The sequence below is a fragment of the Mesoplodon bidens genome (genome assembly GCF_964165515.1).
Source record: "Mesoplodon bidens genome assembly, chromosome: 1".
Lineage (NCBI taxonomy): Eukaryota > Metazoa > Chordata > Mammalia > Artiodactyla > Ziphiidae > Mesoplodon > Mesoplodon bidens.
Genome location: NC_138176.1, coordinates 61,626,574 through 61,647,669, shown reverse-complemented (window position 1 = coordinate 61,647,669; position 21,096 = coordinate 61,626,574). Strand labels below are relative to the sequence as shown.

Genomic DNA, 21,096 nt, shown 5'->3' with positions numbered 1-21,096 from the left:
TTTAAAAGATACTGTTATTATCTTCTAGTCTCATCCTGGTCAGACCATATTGGAAATCTCGAAAATGATTTCATTCAAAGAAATTAAAAACAAACAATAGAAACAAACCCAAGTAAACAAGTAGAAAAGTCCTTGTGTTTAATTAAATCTGGAAAGTGATGATGGACTACAAATAAAGAAATTAACAAAGACAAAAATACTGAAGACCTGAAGTAAAGCAAAAATACTACTAATAAGAATCTTTCATTTAAAAACTCTGTGATCCTTCAAAGATCTTGAAGAAAACCAAAAAAATCCCCAAATGGAGAGGTCACTAAATATCCATGAACACTCACCCAACCATTGGTAGGAGACCTCTTGGAGACCCAGATGCTTGAATCAGCTGAAATAGTACCAAGTTTTTACTGATTACTCTTAACAGGGCAATGGAGCACAGGCTAACTCCATACTATCAAATACTAAAAGTCATTATTATTGATTAATTTCTACCTACTACCATTACAAATTATTCAAAGGAGGAGGCGACTGAGTAAGTTCTAAGGTGAGTGAAACTTACTGCATGCATGTGTGTAAATGCATACATTTTCTCCAGCTCTCTTCGTGATGTAAGTCTGATAACATAATTCTTATAAATGTAAATGTACAGGCAGAATAAAATTTTCTAAGTTAATATAAAATTCTTAAAGAAATCATGTAAATAATTTTTATATTGGTTCATAAAGAAAATTTTAAGAAAACAATTTGTTTTTTAAAGATACTGCAAAATTTCTCAATTCTAAGTACTTTGGTAACACACAGGAAAAGATTTTCAGTCCCCTGCACTTAAAAAAATATATAGTTCTTAACTTTAGGCCTTTTAATATACTAATGGTTCTTCTCATCAGAGGATTTTCATATTTCAACACATAAAAGAACTTGTAACAGTTAAGACTAAACAAAAGCTTCCTTTCTCAAAGGTGAGGACTATATTCAACATTATAGATTAAAACCTGTAAGTTATCTATTTAACAGAAAATATCTGATGTTACCTAATTCAAAAGAGGAGTAAAAGCACTATCAATACTTAGATGAAAATACAATAATGTTCTCCTCAATCTCAGGAAGCTGGGAGGTACAGTGATCCTCCCACCACCACCCTTCATTCCCCCGCACCATGACTTATTCCAAAGGTCTATGTGATAAAAATTAAGACACTCTACTACTGCGCAAATGGCCAAGAACAAAAAATGGAGGGGTCTATATTTCTGTATTTTTCTCAAGTAACTTAAGATATAAAAATAACTTCTGCCTGATACATGTGTATCAAGCAAGAAAACAAGTGAAAACAGCCCTCATTTGGATTAAATGTTTAGATAGACAGGAAGCAAAGAACAACACTGACATTGTAATGTCAAGTAAGCACATTCAAGCTATCAAAGAAACACTGAAATCTCAAGCCAGCAAATATACTACCAACCTGGCTGATAAATGATTTAACTGTTACATTTCTAAAAACAGCTTTGCAATATATTATATCTATCACTTATTGAATACGAAAGAACTTTTGAAGTCAGAAACAAAATAAGGAAGACCAGAAGTATATAAAATTTTCTTCTGCCTATTGTAGATTAAGAAAATAAAGTCAGGGAGAGATTTGAGAATAGAATGGTGAAAAGGAAAGCCTAATAGAAGACTAGCTCTACAGTGATTGCAGATCCTAATGTCCCTAAGAATATGAAGAAAAACTAAGGACAAAGAAGGAAATAATCAAGAATGGAGTAGAGACTGACATATTAAAAACTTGTGTGAGAGAAAAATTCAAACATTTTAGATGTCTATTGCAAATTTTAAATGACAAAGTGTATCAATATTACCTTTCTTTCGAAAGAGTGCATTTAGGTAATTTTCTGCTTGGCATTCAATCTTTTCAGTGTTGGACTGGCCCTGAGATGATAGTTCCTCTGTTGGTGTCGACTGTGAAGAATCAAGAGATGGTATACAATCCTAAAATTAGAAGAAAACAACATTAAAAAAATCACTTTTTATTTAAACATGGGACTCCATTTAAAATGGCAAAAAAATTCTCTAAATGTTTATTTTTTTATCTTTTAAATATATCAAATTATATACAGAACATAAAATTTGAGAAAGGAGTCAGGAAAAAAGAAATTTATCTTTGACAGAGGGACAAACTAGCCTTATTCCTTAGCAAAACTATTGTCAAAAAGGGGGTGGGGGGCAGGTAAAATATATTGTTAAATAAATTCACTATATAGCATGCCAGTAATCAGAGTTTTAAGAACAAAGCAGATATGTTTATCCACTAATCTGACCAAAATGGGTGCAAGTTCTCAAATTCCCATTTCTTCTCAGCCCTTCCCACAACAGTACATAAAGAATTAGGACTTCCCACCATGCAAGAAGATGCTGCTTGTCTAGTTTATGCCCTGTTTACAGTAGAAACTAATAATTAATCATTTCACAGGAGATAATTATGATATCCAAAAGACTTCATGAGAAAGTAAAAGGCTAAAACGTAGTACTACATTATCCTCCAACCACTGATTCCTAAGAAATCAGACTACAGGGTGGTCTCAGACCAAACTAGGCTCACCCGTGTCTACCTAAATACAAAACAGATCTGAACTGAACTTTATGAGTCAAAGAGCTTTAAGAAAGAAATGTGAAATAAGCAAAAAAGATGAGAATGTTGGGATTTTTACCTGCAAGTTAAGCTAAATGTTAGACTTCTAACGTAAGACTTTAAAATATTCTTCTCATTACCAAAATCAAGTATTTAAATTTCACTGTAAGTCACAAATTTTCAGAACAAATTAAGTTTAAAAAATTGTGTTACAATTGTGCAATTAGTTTAGAAATAATTTCACAGCACTAAAACTTACACTGACTGCTTCTCTCTGTAGGTTACAAAATGAACATTTTTCATCCATAGACCAGTCAGTCAGCTCTTCTGGTTCACAGTCTTCAAAAGAGGGAAAAATATTGATTAAATACACTAACTTTATTAAAACAAATAAAATTACCACTCGCCACAGCAATGGCTCATATAAAAAAGCTAGCTACCAATGTGAGGGGAAAAGGCCCCCCCAAAATTAAACTGGTGACATCTAGAAAGAAATACGGAGAGTAATTTTGCACTATTATCGGACAAAGTAGCAAGAACAATGAGCTGGCTATAAATTAATTTTCCAACAATAGAATTTTAAGTATCATCTAGCCTTCTGAAAGATTCAATTTATCACTGTCTATTAATTTTTATTTTCACTATGAAAGAAGTCAGAAAAAACAGGGAGATACGGGGATAAAGGAATAAATTTTGCACATCATGAAAGACAACATAAAACAGAGAAATGGAACAAAGCACCAGAAAAGCCTACAGATTTGAGAATATGGAATGCTATCCAAGAAAAAAGTAGAAATCCACTGCTAAGAAGTCAGATCAGATTTTCATTACGTGCTAAAGGCTTTGTTGCAAGAGTTAGAGCAAAAAGCAAGTAAACAAGTTATATTATTCAATACCAAACATGGATTTTTTCCACAAGAATGTTCCTTATAATTCAACTGTTGTAATATATTAGCGAGTTCATGGAAAACATTTTCTAATGAAGGAATTTTATGAAGATATAATAATATTGCCATCCTAACTGTACTTGGTTTAGACAGTGATTTTTCAAACTTACTCCTTGCAACAGAAATTCCCTCCAATTTCTTTTCCCAAATAAATTCATACACAGAACCTCAAATACATAAACCATTATCATCTGAGGCAGCTACATTGGAACTAATTTGAAAAGCACTGGTATACCACAGTAATTTCTCTTATACTTTTGAAATACATAATGAAATTGAATACATGTTTTCTGCTAAACTACACAGGAAATAAACTCATCCTTCTGGAATGATAATGAATAAATACTACTTAGGTTTAGCCCCTGGGATGCTCTTGCATTAATCCAGATATATAGGTCAGAATAGAAGATAATATAATTTGCTGGAATATAAAGAGTATAGTGATAGCTTCCTTTGATTTTGGCAGTGCTCCAGAAATATTCCTTTTATTTATTTAAGCTTGGAAAGAGGAGGGAATGGGAATATAAGATCCAGTATGGAGTAATGGAAAGATGACTGGATTTGAAGTCTCCAAAAATCTGGAATGGAACTTATTATTTGTAGCCTTGCCAAGCCACAAAGGTTTTGTTTTAATTTCCACACCTGTAAAATAAGGATCCCATCACCTAACTTATTTGTGATCAAATTTTAAAAATATGAAAATACTTTATAAACTACAAAACATCATGCAGAGGTGAATTATTAACGAGGTAGAGTCGCTAGTCATTATTTTTTAAATCCTGTACTATCACACATATATTTAATAAGGTTAGCTTGCCGAAGACAAATTTTAATTGAATATCTGCTTAAGAAAACTGATCACTTTTTGTAAACAACCTGACAAATGAAAAGGTTTACATAACCTATACAGTTAAAAACCCAGAATTGTAGTTATGCAGGTTCATAATTTTCTCCAACCTTTCACCCAGTCAGTACAACAGAAGCATAGATTCACACTCTTGAATATAGGACTGTGCAGTGTCTCTTACAGAGAGCGAGGCACAGCTTTCTGACCAATGAAATTAATATAGAAGAACTGACAGTATACCATTCTAAGCAGAGGCTTTTAAAGGCATGGCAAATTTCCCCAGTTCTCTTGAATTTCCACCATCCAACATCAGAAGAACTTGGCCCGTAAAGCCATTAATCCTTCAGTCTGGAACATGGAGTCATGAGGAGATGTTATCCCCATCCACAGCCTAGATTCCAGTGAATAAGGTCACCCATAAACATGCAACAGATTTTGGAGCTGTTTGTTATGTAGCATTACTGTAGCAAAAACTTGACTCATATGCCAAGCATAACATAATTTTGATAGATCAAGGAAATCTTACTGCTTTTAAAAATTATGGCCTCATGAATAGGGACTATGAAAGGAATCCAGCATTGGGATTTTTGAAAAATAGCTGGTAGGTCTGGAAAAGGTATTTCTGAAAAATCATTGAAAGGTTTCATTAAGTTTCAGTGATAAATATATTGACTCAAGGGACAACAACTTTGGGTTAATTAAGACAATTACCAGTTGTAAAATAAAATTGGGCATGCTGAGATTATCCTCATTTATTTTAGTTATTTTAGGTGAAGTTCTTCAAGGAAATTCAATTAAAATAAATGCCTACATAGTTAAACAAATGGCAGTGAATAATCAATGATTACATAAATGCCATTAAATGTTACTGGGTTCAGAAATCTATGAATTTACTTAAAAATATTTAGTAATTATTCTTTATATAGCAACTTTTAATTTTCAGTCCAAATAAATGATGATGGTATACATTTTTTTATATATAGGAAAAGCGATTTTGAAAAATCACCTGGAGGCCAGACTTCTCCCTCTGTCCAGGTTGTCCTTTCAGGTCAAAAAAATTAAATAAGCACTACAACAAAACACATTCATTTTATCTCTCAAACAAAATTTGACAATGATTCAGATATTCATCTCTAAAATAAGCTGTCTCTCATTTTGAAACTTTAATACATGAAGGTATAAGCTCAAAAAGGGTCAAAATATGTACCTTATACAACTAGCCTTATTAATAAAAGGCAATGTCATATATGAAACTGATAGTAAATGAATGATAAAAATCAACCTTTCTGCCATATATACATATTCTTGTGGTCAAAGTCTGGCTCCAATCATTCACCTGATTTATCTGGGAAAGATAACAGTCTTTGAAATTAGAGAGCCTTGTAGTGAACCTTGGTCTTTCCACATACTATTGATAGATGTGGCCTTGGGCAAGTCACTTTCTCTGAGCTTCAATTTCCTCACTGTACAATGAGGATAATAATAATTGCATCTTAAGGCTGTAGTAAAAATTAAATAAGAACATACGCAAAACACAGAAGTCCAGTAGATGTTACTTTCATTTTTTTTAACTAATCACACTTCTTTTAAATGTTTTTATTCTCTTCAGTACCCTCAAGCCATAGAAAATAAATTTGGAGTTCCTAAAGTTCAATGAAAAGTGAAAAAGAATACTGAAACTAGATTTTTCATTAAGGTCATAAAAAACTGATTATAACTTTGTTAAAAGATACATAACAGTAGGCAATATAATTAAAAAATAATTTTTCATTATGAAACTACATATTAACTATATTGAAAGTACAAAGGAGAAAAGAAAAACTATTCATAATCCCATCATCCAGAGATAACGATTAATAGTTTGCAATATCTCCTTCCAGTTTATATTCTATACCTTTTAAAAAATAATGATAAACCTCTAGCCTGGCTAACGAAGGAAAAAAAGAGAAAATATCAGAAATGAAAGATGGGCCATCACTACTGATCCTATGAACATTAAAAGAGTAACAAAGGAATATTATGGACAACATTAGTTTCCCACAGATTTGGATAAAATGGACAAATTTCTTGAAAGACACAATCTACCAAATCTCACACACAAAAAAATATGTAACCTCAATAGGCATTTATCAAAGAAATTAAATCAATAATTAATAGCCTTCCAAAACAGAAAGCACCAGCCCAAATGGTTTCTCTATAATCTGTTCCAGAAAACAGAAGCAAAGGAAATATTTCCTAACTCATTCTTGACTCCAAAACCTGTCTGAACAGACACCTCACCCAAGACGATATGCAGATAGTAAACAGGCATATGAAAAGGTGCTCAACATTACATGCCATCAGAGAAATGCAAATTACGACAAGATACCACTACACATCTATTAAAATGGTTAAAGTCCAGAACACCGACAACATGAAATGCTGGTGAGGATGTAGAGCAAAAGGAACCTAAATTCACTGCTGGTGGGAACACAAAATAGTACAGCCGCTCTTGAAGATAGCCTGCTTCTTACAAAGCTAAACAGAGTCTTTCCTTTCCAAAGGATCCAGCAATGGTGCTCCTAGGTATTTAACCAAATGAGTTGAAAATGTATGTTCACACAAAAACTTGCACACATATGTTTATAGCAGGTTTATTCATAATTGCCAAACCTAGGAAGTGACCAGGTCTTTCAAATAGGTGAACAAACTGTAGTCCAACCATATAAGACAGTTTTACTGTTTTATTGAACTTTGCTTTACTGCACTGTGCAGATATTGCATTTTTTTTACAAATTGAAGGGCTGTGGCAACACTGTGCTGAGCAAGTCTATCAATGCCATTTTTCCAACAGAGTTTATTCACTTTGTGTCTCTGTGTCACATTTTGGTAATTCTCACAACATTTCAAACTTTTTCATTATTATATTTGCTATGGTGATCTGTGATCAGTGATCTTTGACATTACTATTATAACTGCTTTGGGGTCCAAGAAGTGTGCCGATATAAGTTGTCAAACTTAATCAATCAATGTTCTATGTGTGTTCTTTTTTTTATTGAAGTAGAGTTGATTTACAATGTTGTGTCAATTTCTGCTGTACAGCAAAGTGGTTCAGTTATACGTATTTATATTCTTTTTAAGATTCTTTTCCATTATGGTTTATCACAAGATACTGAATATAGTTCCCTGGGCTATACAATAGGACCTTGTTGTTTATCCATTCTATATATAGTGGTTTGCATCTGCTAACCCCAAACTCCCAATCCATCCCTCCCCCGCCCACTCCCTCTTGGCAACCACAAGTCTGTTCCCTATGTCTGTGAGTCTGTTTCTATTTCATAGATAAGTTCATTTGTGTCATATTTTAGATTCCACATATAAGTGATATCATATGGTATTTGTCTTTCTCTTTCTGACTTCACTTAGTATGATAATCTCTAAGTCAGTCCATCCATGTTGCTGCAAATAGTATTATTTCATTCCTTTTTATGGTTGAGTAATATTCCATTGTGTATATATACCACATCTTCTTTATCCATTTATCTGTCAATGGACATTTAGGTTGCTTCCATGTCTTGGCTATTGTGCATAGTGCTGGTATGAACATTAGGGACGCATGTGCCTTTTTGAATTATAGTTTTGTCTGGATGTATGCCGAGGAGTAGGACTGCAGAATCATATGGCAACTCTATTTTTAGTTTTTAGAGGAACCTCCATACTGTTTTCCATAGTGGCTGTACCAACTTACATCCCCAGCAACAGTACAGGAAGGTTCCCCTTTCTCCACACCCTCTCCAGCCATTTGTTAATTGTAGACTTTTTAATAATGGCCATTCTGACCAGTCTGAGGTGGTGCATAATTATAGTTTTGATTTGTATTTCTCTAATAATTAGTGATGCTGAGCATCTTATCATGTGCCTGTTGGCCATCTGTACGTCTTCTTTGGAGAAATATCTATTTAGGTGTTCTACCCAGTTTTCAACTGGGTTTTTTGTTTTTTTGTTGTTGAGTTATATGTTTGTGTATTGTGGAAATTAAGCCCTTGTCAGTCACATCATTTGCGAATATTTTCTCCCACTCTGTAAGTCGTCTTTTCATTTTGCTTATGGTTCCCTTTGCTGTACAAAAGCTTTTAAGTTTGATTAGGTCTCATTTGCTTATTTTTGCTTTTATTCCTATTGTCTTGGGAGACTGACCTAAGAAAACACTGGTAGGATTTAAGTCAGAGAATGTTTTGCCTATATTCTCTTCTAGGAATTTTATGGTGTCATTTCTCATATTTAAGTATTTAAGCCATTTTGAGTTATTTTTGTGTATGGTGTGAGGACGTGTTCTAACTTCATTAATTTGCATGCGGCTGTCCAACGTTCCCAGTACCACTTGCTGAAGAGACAGTCTTTTTTCCATTGTATATTCTTTGTGTGTGTGTTCTGACTGCTCCACCAACTGGCCTGTCCCCAGCATCTCTCCCTCTTGCTGGGCCTCCCTATTCCCTGAAACACAATATTGAAATTAGGCCAATTAATAACCCTACAGTGGCCTCTAAGTGTTCAAGTGAAAGGAGTAGCAGCAAGTCTCTTGCTTTAAATCAAAAGCTAGAAATGATTAAGCTTAGTGAGGAAAGCATATCAAAAGCTGAGAAAGGCTGAAAGCTAGGCCACTTGTGCCAAACAGTCAAGCTGTGAATGCAAAGGAAAAGTTCTTAAAGGAAATTAAAAGTGAACATATGAATGATAAGAAAGTTTTAGTGGTCTGGATAGCCAGCCACAACATTCCCTTAAGCCACAGCCTAATCCAGAGTAAGGCCCTAATTCTCTTCAATTCAGTGAAAGCTGAGAGAGATGAAGAAGCTGCAGGAGAAAAGTTTGGAGCTAGCAGAGATTGGTTCATGACATTTAAGGAGGGAAGCCATCTCCATAACATAAAAGTGCAAGGTAAAGCAACAGTGCTGATGTAGAAGCTGCAGCAAGTTATCCAGAAGATCTACCTAAGATAATCAATGAAGATGGCCACACTAAACAACAGATTTAAAATTTAGACAAATCAGCCTCATATTGGAAGAAGATGCCATCTGGGACTTCCATAGCTAAAGAGGAGAAGTCAATGACTGGCTTCAGAGCTTCAAAGGACAGACTGACTCTCTTGTTAGGGGCTAATGCAGCTGATAACTTGAAGTTGAAGCCAATGCTCATTTACCATTCCAAAAGTCCTCATTTACCACATTACCTGTGCTCTATAAATGAGACAACAAAGCCTAGATGACAGCACATCTGTTGACAACATGGTTTACTGAATATTTTAAGCTCACTGTTGAGACCTACTGCTCAGAAAAAAAAAAAAAATTCCTTTCAAAATGTGAATGTGACTGCTCGTTGATAGTGCACCTGATCACCTAAGAGCTCTCATGGAGATGTACAACAAGATTCATGTTGTTTTCATGCCTGCCAACACAACATCCACTCTGCAGCCCACTGACCAGGAATCATTAAGAAAAACATTTCATAAGGTTACAGTTGCCATACATAGTGATTCCTCTGATGGATCTGGGCAAAGTAAACTGAAAACCTTCTGGAAAGGATTCACCATTCTAGATGCCATGAAGAACATCCATGATTCATGGGAAGATGTCAAAATACCAACATTAACAGGAGTTTTGAAGCAGCTGATTCCAACCCTCATGGATGACTTTGAAGGGCTCCGGACTTCAGTGGAGGAGGTAACTGCAGATGTGATGGAAATAGCAAGAGAACTGGAATTAGAAGTGGAGCCTGAAAATGTGACTGAATCATTACAAACTCATGATAAAACTTCAAAGGATGAGGAGCTGCTTCTTATGGATGAGCAAAGAAAGTGGTTTCCTGAGATGGAATCTACTCCTGGTAAGATGCTGGGAAGATTGTTGAAATGACAACAAAGGATTTAGAATATCACATAAAATTAGTTGATAAAGCAGTGGCAGGTTTTGAGAGGACTGACTCCAACTGTGAAAGAAGTTCTACTGTGGGTAATATGCTATCAAATAGCACTGAATGCTACAAATTGTTTGTGAAAGGAAGAGTCAATCAGTGTGGCAGACTTCATTGTTGTCTTATTTTAAGAAATCACCACAGCCATCCTAACCTTCAGCAACCAACACCCTGATGAGTCAGCAGCCATAAACATCAATGCAAGACCCTCCACCAGCAAAACAATTACAACTTGCCAAAGGCTCAAGTGATGGTTAGCATTTTTTAGCAATAAAGCCTTTTTTAACTAAGGTACATACATTGTTTTTTAGCATAATGCTATTATTGCACACTTAATAGACTATGGTATAGTGTAAACATAACTGTAGAAACCAAAAAATTTATATGCACTGGGAAACCAAAAATTCATGTGACTCACTCTATTGCGTTATTCTCTTTATTGCAGTGTTCTGGAACTGAACCGCAATACCTCTGAGCTATGCCTGTACACTTGGATAAGTCTCTGTGTACACATTGAGGAAAGCTAATATAACTTATATAACTAACTATAAAATAGTATTCGATTCTCTGGTTTTAATATAAATAATCATCAATTCATTTTAGAAAGCTACTCATTTTTTAATTAATACTAGGGTATGGGTTCCTAGTAGGAAGAGATACTACCTATTCATTTTTCTTTCCTCATTGCTCATCACAGTTCCTAACACAAAATAAGCATTCAAAATATGTCATCCAATAAATCTTATTAAAAAGTAGTTTTGTTTGCTCCATCATCATAGTGTTAACAGTTGGGGGAAAAAAAGGATATTAAGCCAAAAATATTAAATGTTGGTCAGTGGTATAAGTCAGGAATTAGCAAACCTTTACTATAATATAAACAGCCAGAGCGCAAATATTTTAGGTTTTGCAGGATATATGGTCTCTGTCACAACCATTCAACTCTACTGTTGAAGGACAAAAGTAGCCATAGACAATATGTCAACAAATGAGAGGGGCTGTTTCCAATAAAACTGTACTAATCGGGCATTAAATATGGACTTCATATAGTTTTCACAGGCCACAAAATATTATATCTTCTTTTGATTTTTTTCAACTATTTAAAAACATAAAAACCATTCTTAGCTCACAGGCCATTCAAAAACAGTCAGTGAGCTGGATTTGGCCACAATGCGATCACTTGCATACCTCTGATATAATTTCTCTTTGAAATGTGGACAGAGCTAGGGAAAAACCAATAAGGATATATCAGCCACTTTACACCTGCCTACTGTATTCTTTTCATATTTTGTAAATATCCATAGTCAGGGCAAGTAAATCAGACGATCGTACAAATGAAAGAAACTGGTTCCCCAATAAGACATGAGAAAGGATTGACTAAAGCAGAAAACAAGAGTGAATTTCTGCTTAAAAGTCATGTGACAGCAGGAAAAGTGAATTCTGGGTTGGTAGAAGAGAGGCATAGAGTATGGGGAACTTTTCAGGGAGTACATAAAAATTGATGACATTCAAAGTTTCTTTGGAGACTTTACTCCAAAAAGAAATAATAGTTATGTTTTCCTCAAAAGGACAAAAAGTCCCAAGAACAGATCAAAGGAGACAGAAAGCTTTTGTTTCCAACAAATTAAAAATTAGCAACACTCAAAAGCTTTCGAAACCATTCAATCTGGAGGTGACTCTGAATAGATTTCAAGAATTAAAATATAAACTTCTCAAAACACTAATACAGATGATAAAAAGCCTTAAAATTAAAAACACACTGTATGCCAGAGTTGACTTTCAAGGTAGCACTATGAAGTTTAGAGTACATTTTTCCACAGAAACAGTAGCAGATTGGCAATGCAGTCTATTTAACTTAAATGTTTTATAAAATAAAAATACTATGCATTTAATTTTATAATAAAAATAATTTAGAGTAATATACAAGGATCCCTTGGCTAGCCAATTCATCTAGTTCCTGAGTTTTGGAAAGTGAGTAACAAGGGTTCAGATTTCCAATGATTTATCTAAAAACATACACTCACCTATGTGACTCCTGCATACAGATTTGTATAATGAGAAATACCTACCCCTGGTAGTCCTAACATCTAAATATTAAACCATTTTAAACAATGATAACAACAAAGAATGCACATTTATTTAAGAAGAGGATAAGAAAAAAGCTGGAGATGTCTATAATGGATAGCTTCTACATGCCTTTTCAAAGGCTCTACACTTTGATAGCTCTGTTGTAACCTTCCTTCAAAATGTATGGCTGTCTTTATCTTTGCACAGATACAGATTTATTACTACAATTAATATTATCCCTCTTAAGCCTGAAACTTTGATTAGAAACCTTTTTTTTTTAATTCAAAAAAGCAAAGAAAAGGAGGAAGAAGTTACCTAAGAAACCTGGAGAAAAGTTAGAACATTTGGGGTGAAAAAGGGCAACATCAGTATGTGCCTACGTGTGAGAAGAAGATTGAGTTCCAAAGCTTAGCTAATTTTGTAAATCCTCCCACCAAAAAAAGCACAAAAGAGGATATAAGGTACAAGATCTATCAGAATTAAAAGAATAAATGGAATGAGGTATAAGCAACAGGGTATTAAATTAATTACCATAGATCTACAATGTAATACTGTGCTGCCATTAAGAATGATGATCCAGAACTTTATATACCCAAATGATACACTAGTGAACAAAATCAGTAGTCACAAAAAACTATATACACTGTATATACAGTATGTACTACTTTAATAAAAGAATAAATACATCTAAACATATATTTTAAATTTATATAAAAATGGTGAAGGTTATCTGTGGGTTGTGGAACTAGGAGTAATTTTTTTCTTTCTGATTTATTTGTATTCTCTCATTTTCAAAAATGAACATGTGTTACTTGTATGCTAAGGAAATACTAGTCTAAATATAAAATACAAGAATTTATTTCATTAGGACATTCTGCCCTTTATGTAATAAACTAATTTCCGAAGACATAAATATATGCACACATAACTATATATATAAATAAATGACAGTGAGGGAAGCAAGACGCTTAGAGTTACAAGTTGCAACTTGGGTTATCAGAAGGCAATTAAGTATAATGCTGACTTCTGATCTGAATGAGGACAACAGGTTTAAAAAGAAAGGTTGAAGAAATATCAAGCACAGGTTAAATTCTTGTTTCTTCGGATTTTTCCTTTCTTCATTTACATGCTCAGAAAAATAGGTGAAAGTACAATTAGTAGTGTTTATAAATATATCAGGTAAAAATATTTAATGCAGTGTTAAATGATGATAAAACGAGAAATGAGTATAGTTAAGAGATAAAAGAAAAAGCTCTTAGCCATAAGAATGATAATACACTAGAATAAGGCACGTTTTGGAGTCTCCATCCTAAAAGTCATGTTCTGCATGGATATCATTCATCTGACTGAACACGGGTGGTTGGTACAAATGACCTTTCATAGATACCAGCTCTATGGTTCATAACTCAATTATCCTGCTCAACATTAATTAAAAAAAAAAGAATAAGTAGAAAACTTTTGATTGCCTCAACTCAAAAGATTTATTTATACAAGATACCTTGGGTCTTTGTAGAATGGAAAGTACCAGAGAAAAATAGAAGCTAACAGAGTTATTAGCATATAAAACTGAACAGGTACGAGATTCAGAAATAATTGTACCAAAATCAAGGTAGAAAATTTATACTTGCACTGCCCATTTTGTGAATGACCTGTACTATAAAATTTCAAATGTCTACAAAAATGTTCTCTCGTAGTGCTCTACATTTCCAAGCAAGTAATAAAAAACTAAACTATATTACAGCAATTACAGCATAGATCAAAATCTTCCACCAGGATTTATGCTAGAGTGTTTGGAAGAGGAGGCTATAAGAAATAACAAATAGTATTAAAACTCTGAACACACATGGCAGGGTATCTCAGAATGACAATCTGAGTTTCAGGCTGCCTATATCATAAGCAACAGGAGATATTTATTTAACTGAACCCTTTTAAGTCCTCTTTAAGAATAAGTCAGGGCACATAATGTTTAAAATAACAAAAATTAAATTTTACCATTAAGCCAAAAACAAGCTTTGTTTTCTACTTTGATCAATGTACTAAAAGTTTTTAAAAGATTATATAATAATGTAATAATAGAAATTTTGTTTTAAATTTTGTAATTATCATTATTACATTATATAATAGAAATAATATTTAGATCATTTTATTTACTTATTTAAAAATATTTTCCAATTAAATGAGATCACAAATTCATTTTAATACGAAGTTAGTATAGAACAACCATTTTTCATTTGTAAAATGGACAGATTAAAATTTTTAAATAAAATTTAAAGAAACATTACCTTCAAATAAACTGAGGTCTCTTCGTAGCCGTGGTCCATAAAGCCCTTCTAAAATACTCTCAAAACCTGTGTTATTAAAGAGAGAAAAGTATATTAACTACTAAAAAAGCTTAATTTTACAATAATCAAAAACCATAAATTCTATATGAATCAGATAATTATATATTTAACATACTATGAGGTGTCATTTTTTCCTTTAGATGAATTAAGTTGAACTAGGCAATATATACAACACAGCAAGAAGTCACACAATGACTACCAGGAATTACATGATTGTAAAAAAAAAAATGTAAATATTCAAATGTAAATATTCACTTCTAAAACAATGTAAACACCTTTGTCATTTAGAAATAGTCCCAGGTTAAAATAATGAGCAGATTTGTTTTGCAATGATTTGTAGAGATGAAAAGAATAATTAGAAGAGACATGTATTACAATACTGTTTATACTGGTTACAAAAAATGTTAACTTTAAAAAAAGTAGCATCTTTAACCTCAATTTTAAAAACGAGTAAATAAGTGTCAATGGGGAGAAATTTTTGCTGTGAAAAGTATGATATATAAAATTTAAACCTACTTGTAAAAATTAAAACACAACAATTTTGCCTTGTTTTAAGGAAAAAAATTACTGAAAATCTTATTAAGTTAACAAGACTCCAGTTCATGAACTCAGAGTATCCTACTTTGTGGATAAACTAATATTAAGATTTTACAATTTTCTTATTGAAGTCTGCATCATATTCAGTATTAAGCAAGTTACTGATAAACTACAAGGCATCCTGGAAAATGACCAAGATGGCAAAATAAATGGAAAACCAAGAAAAGGAACTAATTTAGGGATGCTTAAATTATGAAGGAAAAAAACTAAAGGAAGCATGATAGACCTGAAAAATAAAAGACAGATTTTCTCAGTAATATTTATAAACTGTAAAACAGGAGAAATACTTCTGTAGAAATGTTTTATAAATCATAAACTGCTTTTAAAAACATTAAAAAACCTCTATACTCAAGATGCATGTTAAAATCAATGGTGTGTCAGTCGAAAAGTGACTTTTTATTTAGTAGAACATGAAGAAATGATGCATCTTACAACTGATGATGTCTTAAATCTGACAAAGTAAGGTAGCTCTCATGGTACTTGGTAAATATGTACTTCAAAAAATCTTTGTGAAATGATTCAGTACTAGTTCCCATGAGTGGAAATTTCAGGCAGAAGAGTGAATGAACTCCCACCAGAGGATGCTTTCAAGAATGCTACAGAAAAGACTTACTATTAGATAAAGACTCAGACTGAACAAGCGTCAAATCTGTATTACCAAGATATTCTATTTTGATGTGATCAATTTACTCCAAAAATAATATTGCAAACAACTATTTTAGGATGTTATTCTGTGGTATTTTGGACAAAATGTATAGCGCCCCCCACCCCGGGGTAAGCATACTGAATTTAAACAGTGTATATTTCCTAGATTTAAGCCTGAAAAGAAAGCAAACAGGGACTTACATTTTTCTACTGGGTTCCTCAACTGTTCACTAGATAAGACCAAGGTCTTACATACAGCCTGTTGAGATTTATTCATATTGCAGTGTTGGTGCTATTGTAAATGATATCCTTAGTTAAAAGTTTTGTTTCTTGTAGGCTTATAGAAACACAATTGATGTTTGTATATTGACTTTGTTATCTAACAACATCGCTAAACTTTGTAATCATAATAATTTATCTGGAAATGCTCTACATATACAAATATATCATCTATAGATAATGGTAGTTTTGTTCCTTTCTAATCCTTATTGCTTTCTTTTTTCTTGCTCTTGCCTTATTGGATTAGCTAGGACCTCAATTATGATGTTGAAAATTGGTGGTCAGAGTGAGCATCCTTGACATACCCAATCTAAATGGGAACACATTCCAAGTTTCATCATTAAATATGTTTGCTGTATTCTTTAAGAGAAATACTGCTTATCACATTAAGGAAGTTCATCCTATGTTTAGCTTGTTAGGGGAATTTTCCTGCCATGCAAAGATATTGAATTTTACCAAATCAATCAGTTTATTTATATTTGATTTACAAAATTGCATTTCAGGTATACAACACAGTAATTCAATATTTTTATAGACTATACTCCATACAAAGCTATTATTAAATATTGACTATATTTCCTGTGCTGTAGATTACAACCTTGTAGCTTATTTCATACCTAGTAGTTTGTAAATCTCAATCCCCTTCACACATTTTGCCCATCCTCCCACCCATCTTCCCTCTGGTAACTACTAGTTTGTTCTCTATAAGTCTGTTTCTGTTTTGTTGTATTCATTTATTTTATTTTTTAGATTTCATTTATAAGTGAAAACATACAGTACTTGTCTTTCTCTGTCTGACTTACTTCACGAAGCATAATACCTTCCAGGTACATCCACATTGTCACAAACGGCAACATTTCTTTCTTTCTTTTTTTTTTAAGGCTGAGTACCAAATTTATTTTGAATTTATTGAAATAACTATGTCATTTTTCTTTCTTAAATCTCTGAATATAGTGATACAGTGAATTACATTGAATATTAAACCAAACCTCTTCCATTCCTGGGAAAACCATGTCATTTTTCTTTCTTAAATCTCTGAATATAGTGATAGTGATACAGTGAATTACACTGAATATTAAACCAAACCTCTTCCATTCCTGGGAAAACCCAACATTATCATGAGACATATTTGCTGGGTTCCTTATCTTGATTAGTCCTTTCAAATTTCGGCATCTATGTTCACTAATGAGACTGGTCTGTAAATTTCCTTTGTACTTGATCAAGTTTTTATATCAATGTTATGCTACCCTCATAAAATGAGTGGCAATGTCCTTTGCTTTTCTATTCTCTGGGAAAATATTAGGAAATGTAGGATGCCTTGCTTGAACATTTTAAAAGAACATGCCAGGGATGCCAAATGGAAATAAAGTCTTTCTGAAGTGCCTATTACTGATCAAATTTATTTAACTGTTAAAGGATTATTCATGTATTCTATTTCTTATGTTAGTCACAGTTTTCTGGGAACTTGCCCATTTCAACTATATTTTCTAATTTATTTGCATAAAACATTTCCTTGTATGTTTTTATCTATCTAATGTCAACAATATCAGCAGTCATGTCCTTTTTGCTTTTCATTCCATACTTCAGTTATTTATGATTTCTCTTTTTTCTCAGTCGAGCCATTTAAAGTTTCTCTCCCTCTCTTTTTTCTTAGATTTAAAAAGAATTCTTTTTTGATTCCTTGATCTTCTCTATTGTATGTCTGTTTTCTTATCCATTAATTCCTGTCCCTGCTTTTATTTCTTCCTGCCGTCTATTTTATTCTGCTCTTATTTTTTCTTCCTGAAATGGAAGAGCTCATTAACTTTCAGCCTGTCTTTTCTTCTTTTCTGTCTTCATTTAAAGTTACTGATTGCCATCTAATAAGCTGCATTCCAGTCATATTTTCTCATCATTCAGTCGAAATATTCCCTAGTTTTCATTATGTCTTCTTTTCAGGTTCACAGTTTTCAGAAGTGTAGTTCTTAATTTCCAAATATATATGGATAGTCTATCCTTTTAATAGATTTCTAACTTAATCACACTGTAGTAAAAGAAAATACCCAACATGATTTCAATCTTGAAATTTTCTGAGACTGTCTTTATGGTCAATACACAATTTTTGAAAATTCTCTGCATATGCTTGGAAAGAGTAGTAGATACTCTGAAATTGCTGGATGCAATTTTACAGTTTTGGTTTTTCAATGCCTGTTTTTTCTATCAATTGTTGAGAAAAGTAAGCAAAATCTTCTAGGAAATTGTGGCTTTGTCTATTTCTCTTTTTTACTTCTTTGAAATTTTGCTTTATATGTTTTTGAAGCTACGTTATTAAGTGCTTATAATTTTATAATTGTTATATCATCCTGGTGAATAGAACTTCATATAATTACAAAGTGAACCTTTTTATTTCTAGCAATGATTTTTGCATTCGACTCTATGGTCTTTTGTTACACCCCTATAAAACACTTTTTGTTATTGTTTCCATAATGTCTTTTTCAATTATTTCTTTACAACCTTTCTGTATTATTAAATAATATGGAATTTCTTTTTCTAAAACACTACAACATTTTGTCAAAATTTAGTAATTTAAATTTAAGAGTTTATATTTGGGTTTAAATTCCTTATCTGTTTTTGTTCTATTTGTATCAAGCTTCTATTTTTCGCCTTTCTTGCAAACTTTGGAATTCACTGAATATTTAATGTTTAATTTTGTTTTTCCTCTTTCAATATGATAATTATGCCCTCTATTTCTATTCTTTTTGAGGTTATCCCAGAAATTAGGATATAGGTCTAACATTAATCAAAATCTTTACCCATCCTTCTAGGACTTAGACCTCCTTCCTATTTATGCTATTGCTCTATATACTTCACTAAACACTATGTTGTTTTATGTTTGCACACATATTTACCACTGTCTCTGCTCTTCATTACTTATATCTCAGAGCATTCATCTAGGAATACTTTGCTTCTGCCTGAAGTACCTCCTTTAGTGAATACGTGTTGCTGTTAACACCCTTCCTAAGACTCTGATCAAAAGTACTTAAGTTGTTCTCATAATATACTTCATGCTGCCCTCTCTCTCTCTCCTATATTTTACATTTCTTTCTCTTTCCTTAACTGCATTTAATTTCTTCTACCACATATATTCCACTTCACAAATTCCCTCTATTGCACAATCAGCTGACAAACACATCCTCTGATTTTTTTAAGTCAATTTTATAGAGATAAAATTGTCATATAATACTATGTACCCATTTAAAAAATAAAGTTCAATAAATTTTGACAAATGAATATTTTCATTTAACTAAGAACATAATCAAGCACAGAATATTTCTGTCAACTCAAATAGTATGTTTGTGCCATATGAGTATATTTCCTGGAACAACCCAAAGCCCAAAGAAACACTAATCTATTTTCTGTCATTATAAATTAGACTTATCTTTTCTATAGTTGCATATAAATGGAATCAGAGCATATATTGTTTTGTGTCTAGCTTCTTTTGCTCAGCCACCTGTTAATGAGATTTATCCATGCTGTTGCATGTATCAACAGTGCTTTTAACTTCTGAGGTGTATTCCCTTATATGGATATAGGGCAAGTTGTTTATTAAGTCTCATGTTGATGGACATTTGAGTTGTTTAAAAGTCTTTGTGAATATATGTTACCATTTCTCTTGAATAAATAAGAGTGTTATTGCTGGGCTGAGTAGTAAGATTGTTCTGGTTTGTCGTTAATATTTTAAGGAATTGTACAGCGGTTCTGCAAAATGGCTGTACTCTTTTACATTCCCACCAGTAAAATATGAGAGATTCAGTTGCACCACATCCTTACCAACATATAGCACTGTCAATCTTTCTAACTTTAGCCACTGTAAGGAACATGTATGGGTATTGTAATTTGCAATTTCTTGATGACTAATGATTTTAAGCATCCTTTCTATTGAAATGTCCATTTTGTTATGGTAACAGGGTTATGCTATGCAATTTATATCTTATAAGTTATAGTATTTATTTGCATAAAGTTGTTCAAAAGATTTCCTACTACCCTTTTAATGTCTATACAATCTGCAGTGATATCCCTCTTTCATTCTCAATATCAGTTTAATTATCTCCTCTACTTTTTTATTGATCTCTCTGGCCAAAGTTTTAGCAATTTTATTGATCTTTTCAAAATACCACTTGTGGTTTCAATAATTTTTTTGTTCATCCTTTTCTATGGTTTTTATATCTGTCCTACCTTTATTATATTCTTCCTTATGATTATTTTTGTTTCATTTGCACTTATTATGTGACCTTTGCCCTTTTCTAGTAAAAGCATTTAAAGCTATAAATTTCTCCCTATTCACTACTTTAGCTCCATCTCATAAATTCTGATAAATTGTCTTTTCATTTTTATTCAGTTCAACATGTTTGTAATTTTCCTTATGATGCATTGTTATGCGCCCAGGTTATAAATGTGTTTATCTTCCAAATATTTGGGAATTTTCCAGAAGTCTGTTACTGAATCCCAACTGAATTCCTTGTGATCATAAAACATGCTTTGTTAGATTACAATCACCTTAAATTTATTGAGATTTGATTTACAGGTGGCACATGATGTACTATGTTGGTGAATATTCCATGTACACTTGAAAAGAATGTGTATTTGCAGTTATTGGGTGGAGTGTACTATAAATGTCATTTAGGCCTAGCTGACAAAGTGTTAAGTCTTCTATATTTCTATTGGTTTTCTGTCTTATCTTTCTCCTTTAAGTTCTGTCAGTTTTTGCTTCATGTATTTTGAATTTATGATATTAGGTGCATATATACTTTTTATATTGTCTCCTTT

At 32.6% G+C, this 21,096-nt stretch overlaps 1 protein-coding gene across 11 annotated transcripts in view; it reads right to left on the bottom strand.

Annotated features, from left to right (window-relative positions):
* LCORL (ligand dependent nuclear receptor corepressor like) overlaps positions 1-21,096 on the bottom strand; it is a 182,431-nt gene that overhangs the window by 109,430 nt on the left and 51,905 nt on the right. For 8 of the 11 annotated variants that reach the window (XM_081245507.1, XM_081245498.1, XM_081245501.1 and 5 more), the window contains exons 2-4: positions 14,710-14,775; positions 2,883-2,962; positions 1,854-1,983 (exon numbers count right to left, since the gene is read on the bottom strand). In XM_081245507.1, coding sequence (XP_081101633.1) covers positions 1,854-1,983; positions 2,883-2,962; positions 14,710-14,775 — 276 coding nt within the window. Of the gene's footprint in view, positions 1-335; positions 383-1,853; positions 1,984-2,882; positions 2,963-5,423; positions 5,553-9,980; positions 10,049-14,709; positions 14,776-21,096 lie in introns of those variants that run through there. The other 3 variants (XM_081245499.1, XM_081245504.1, XM_081245503.1) reach the window with 3 other exon arrangements.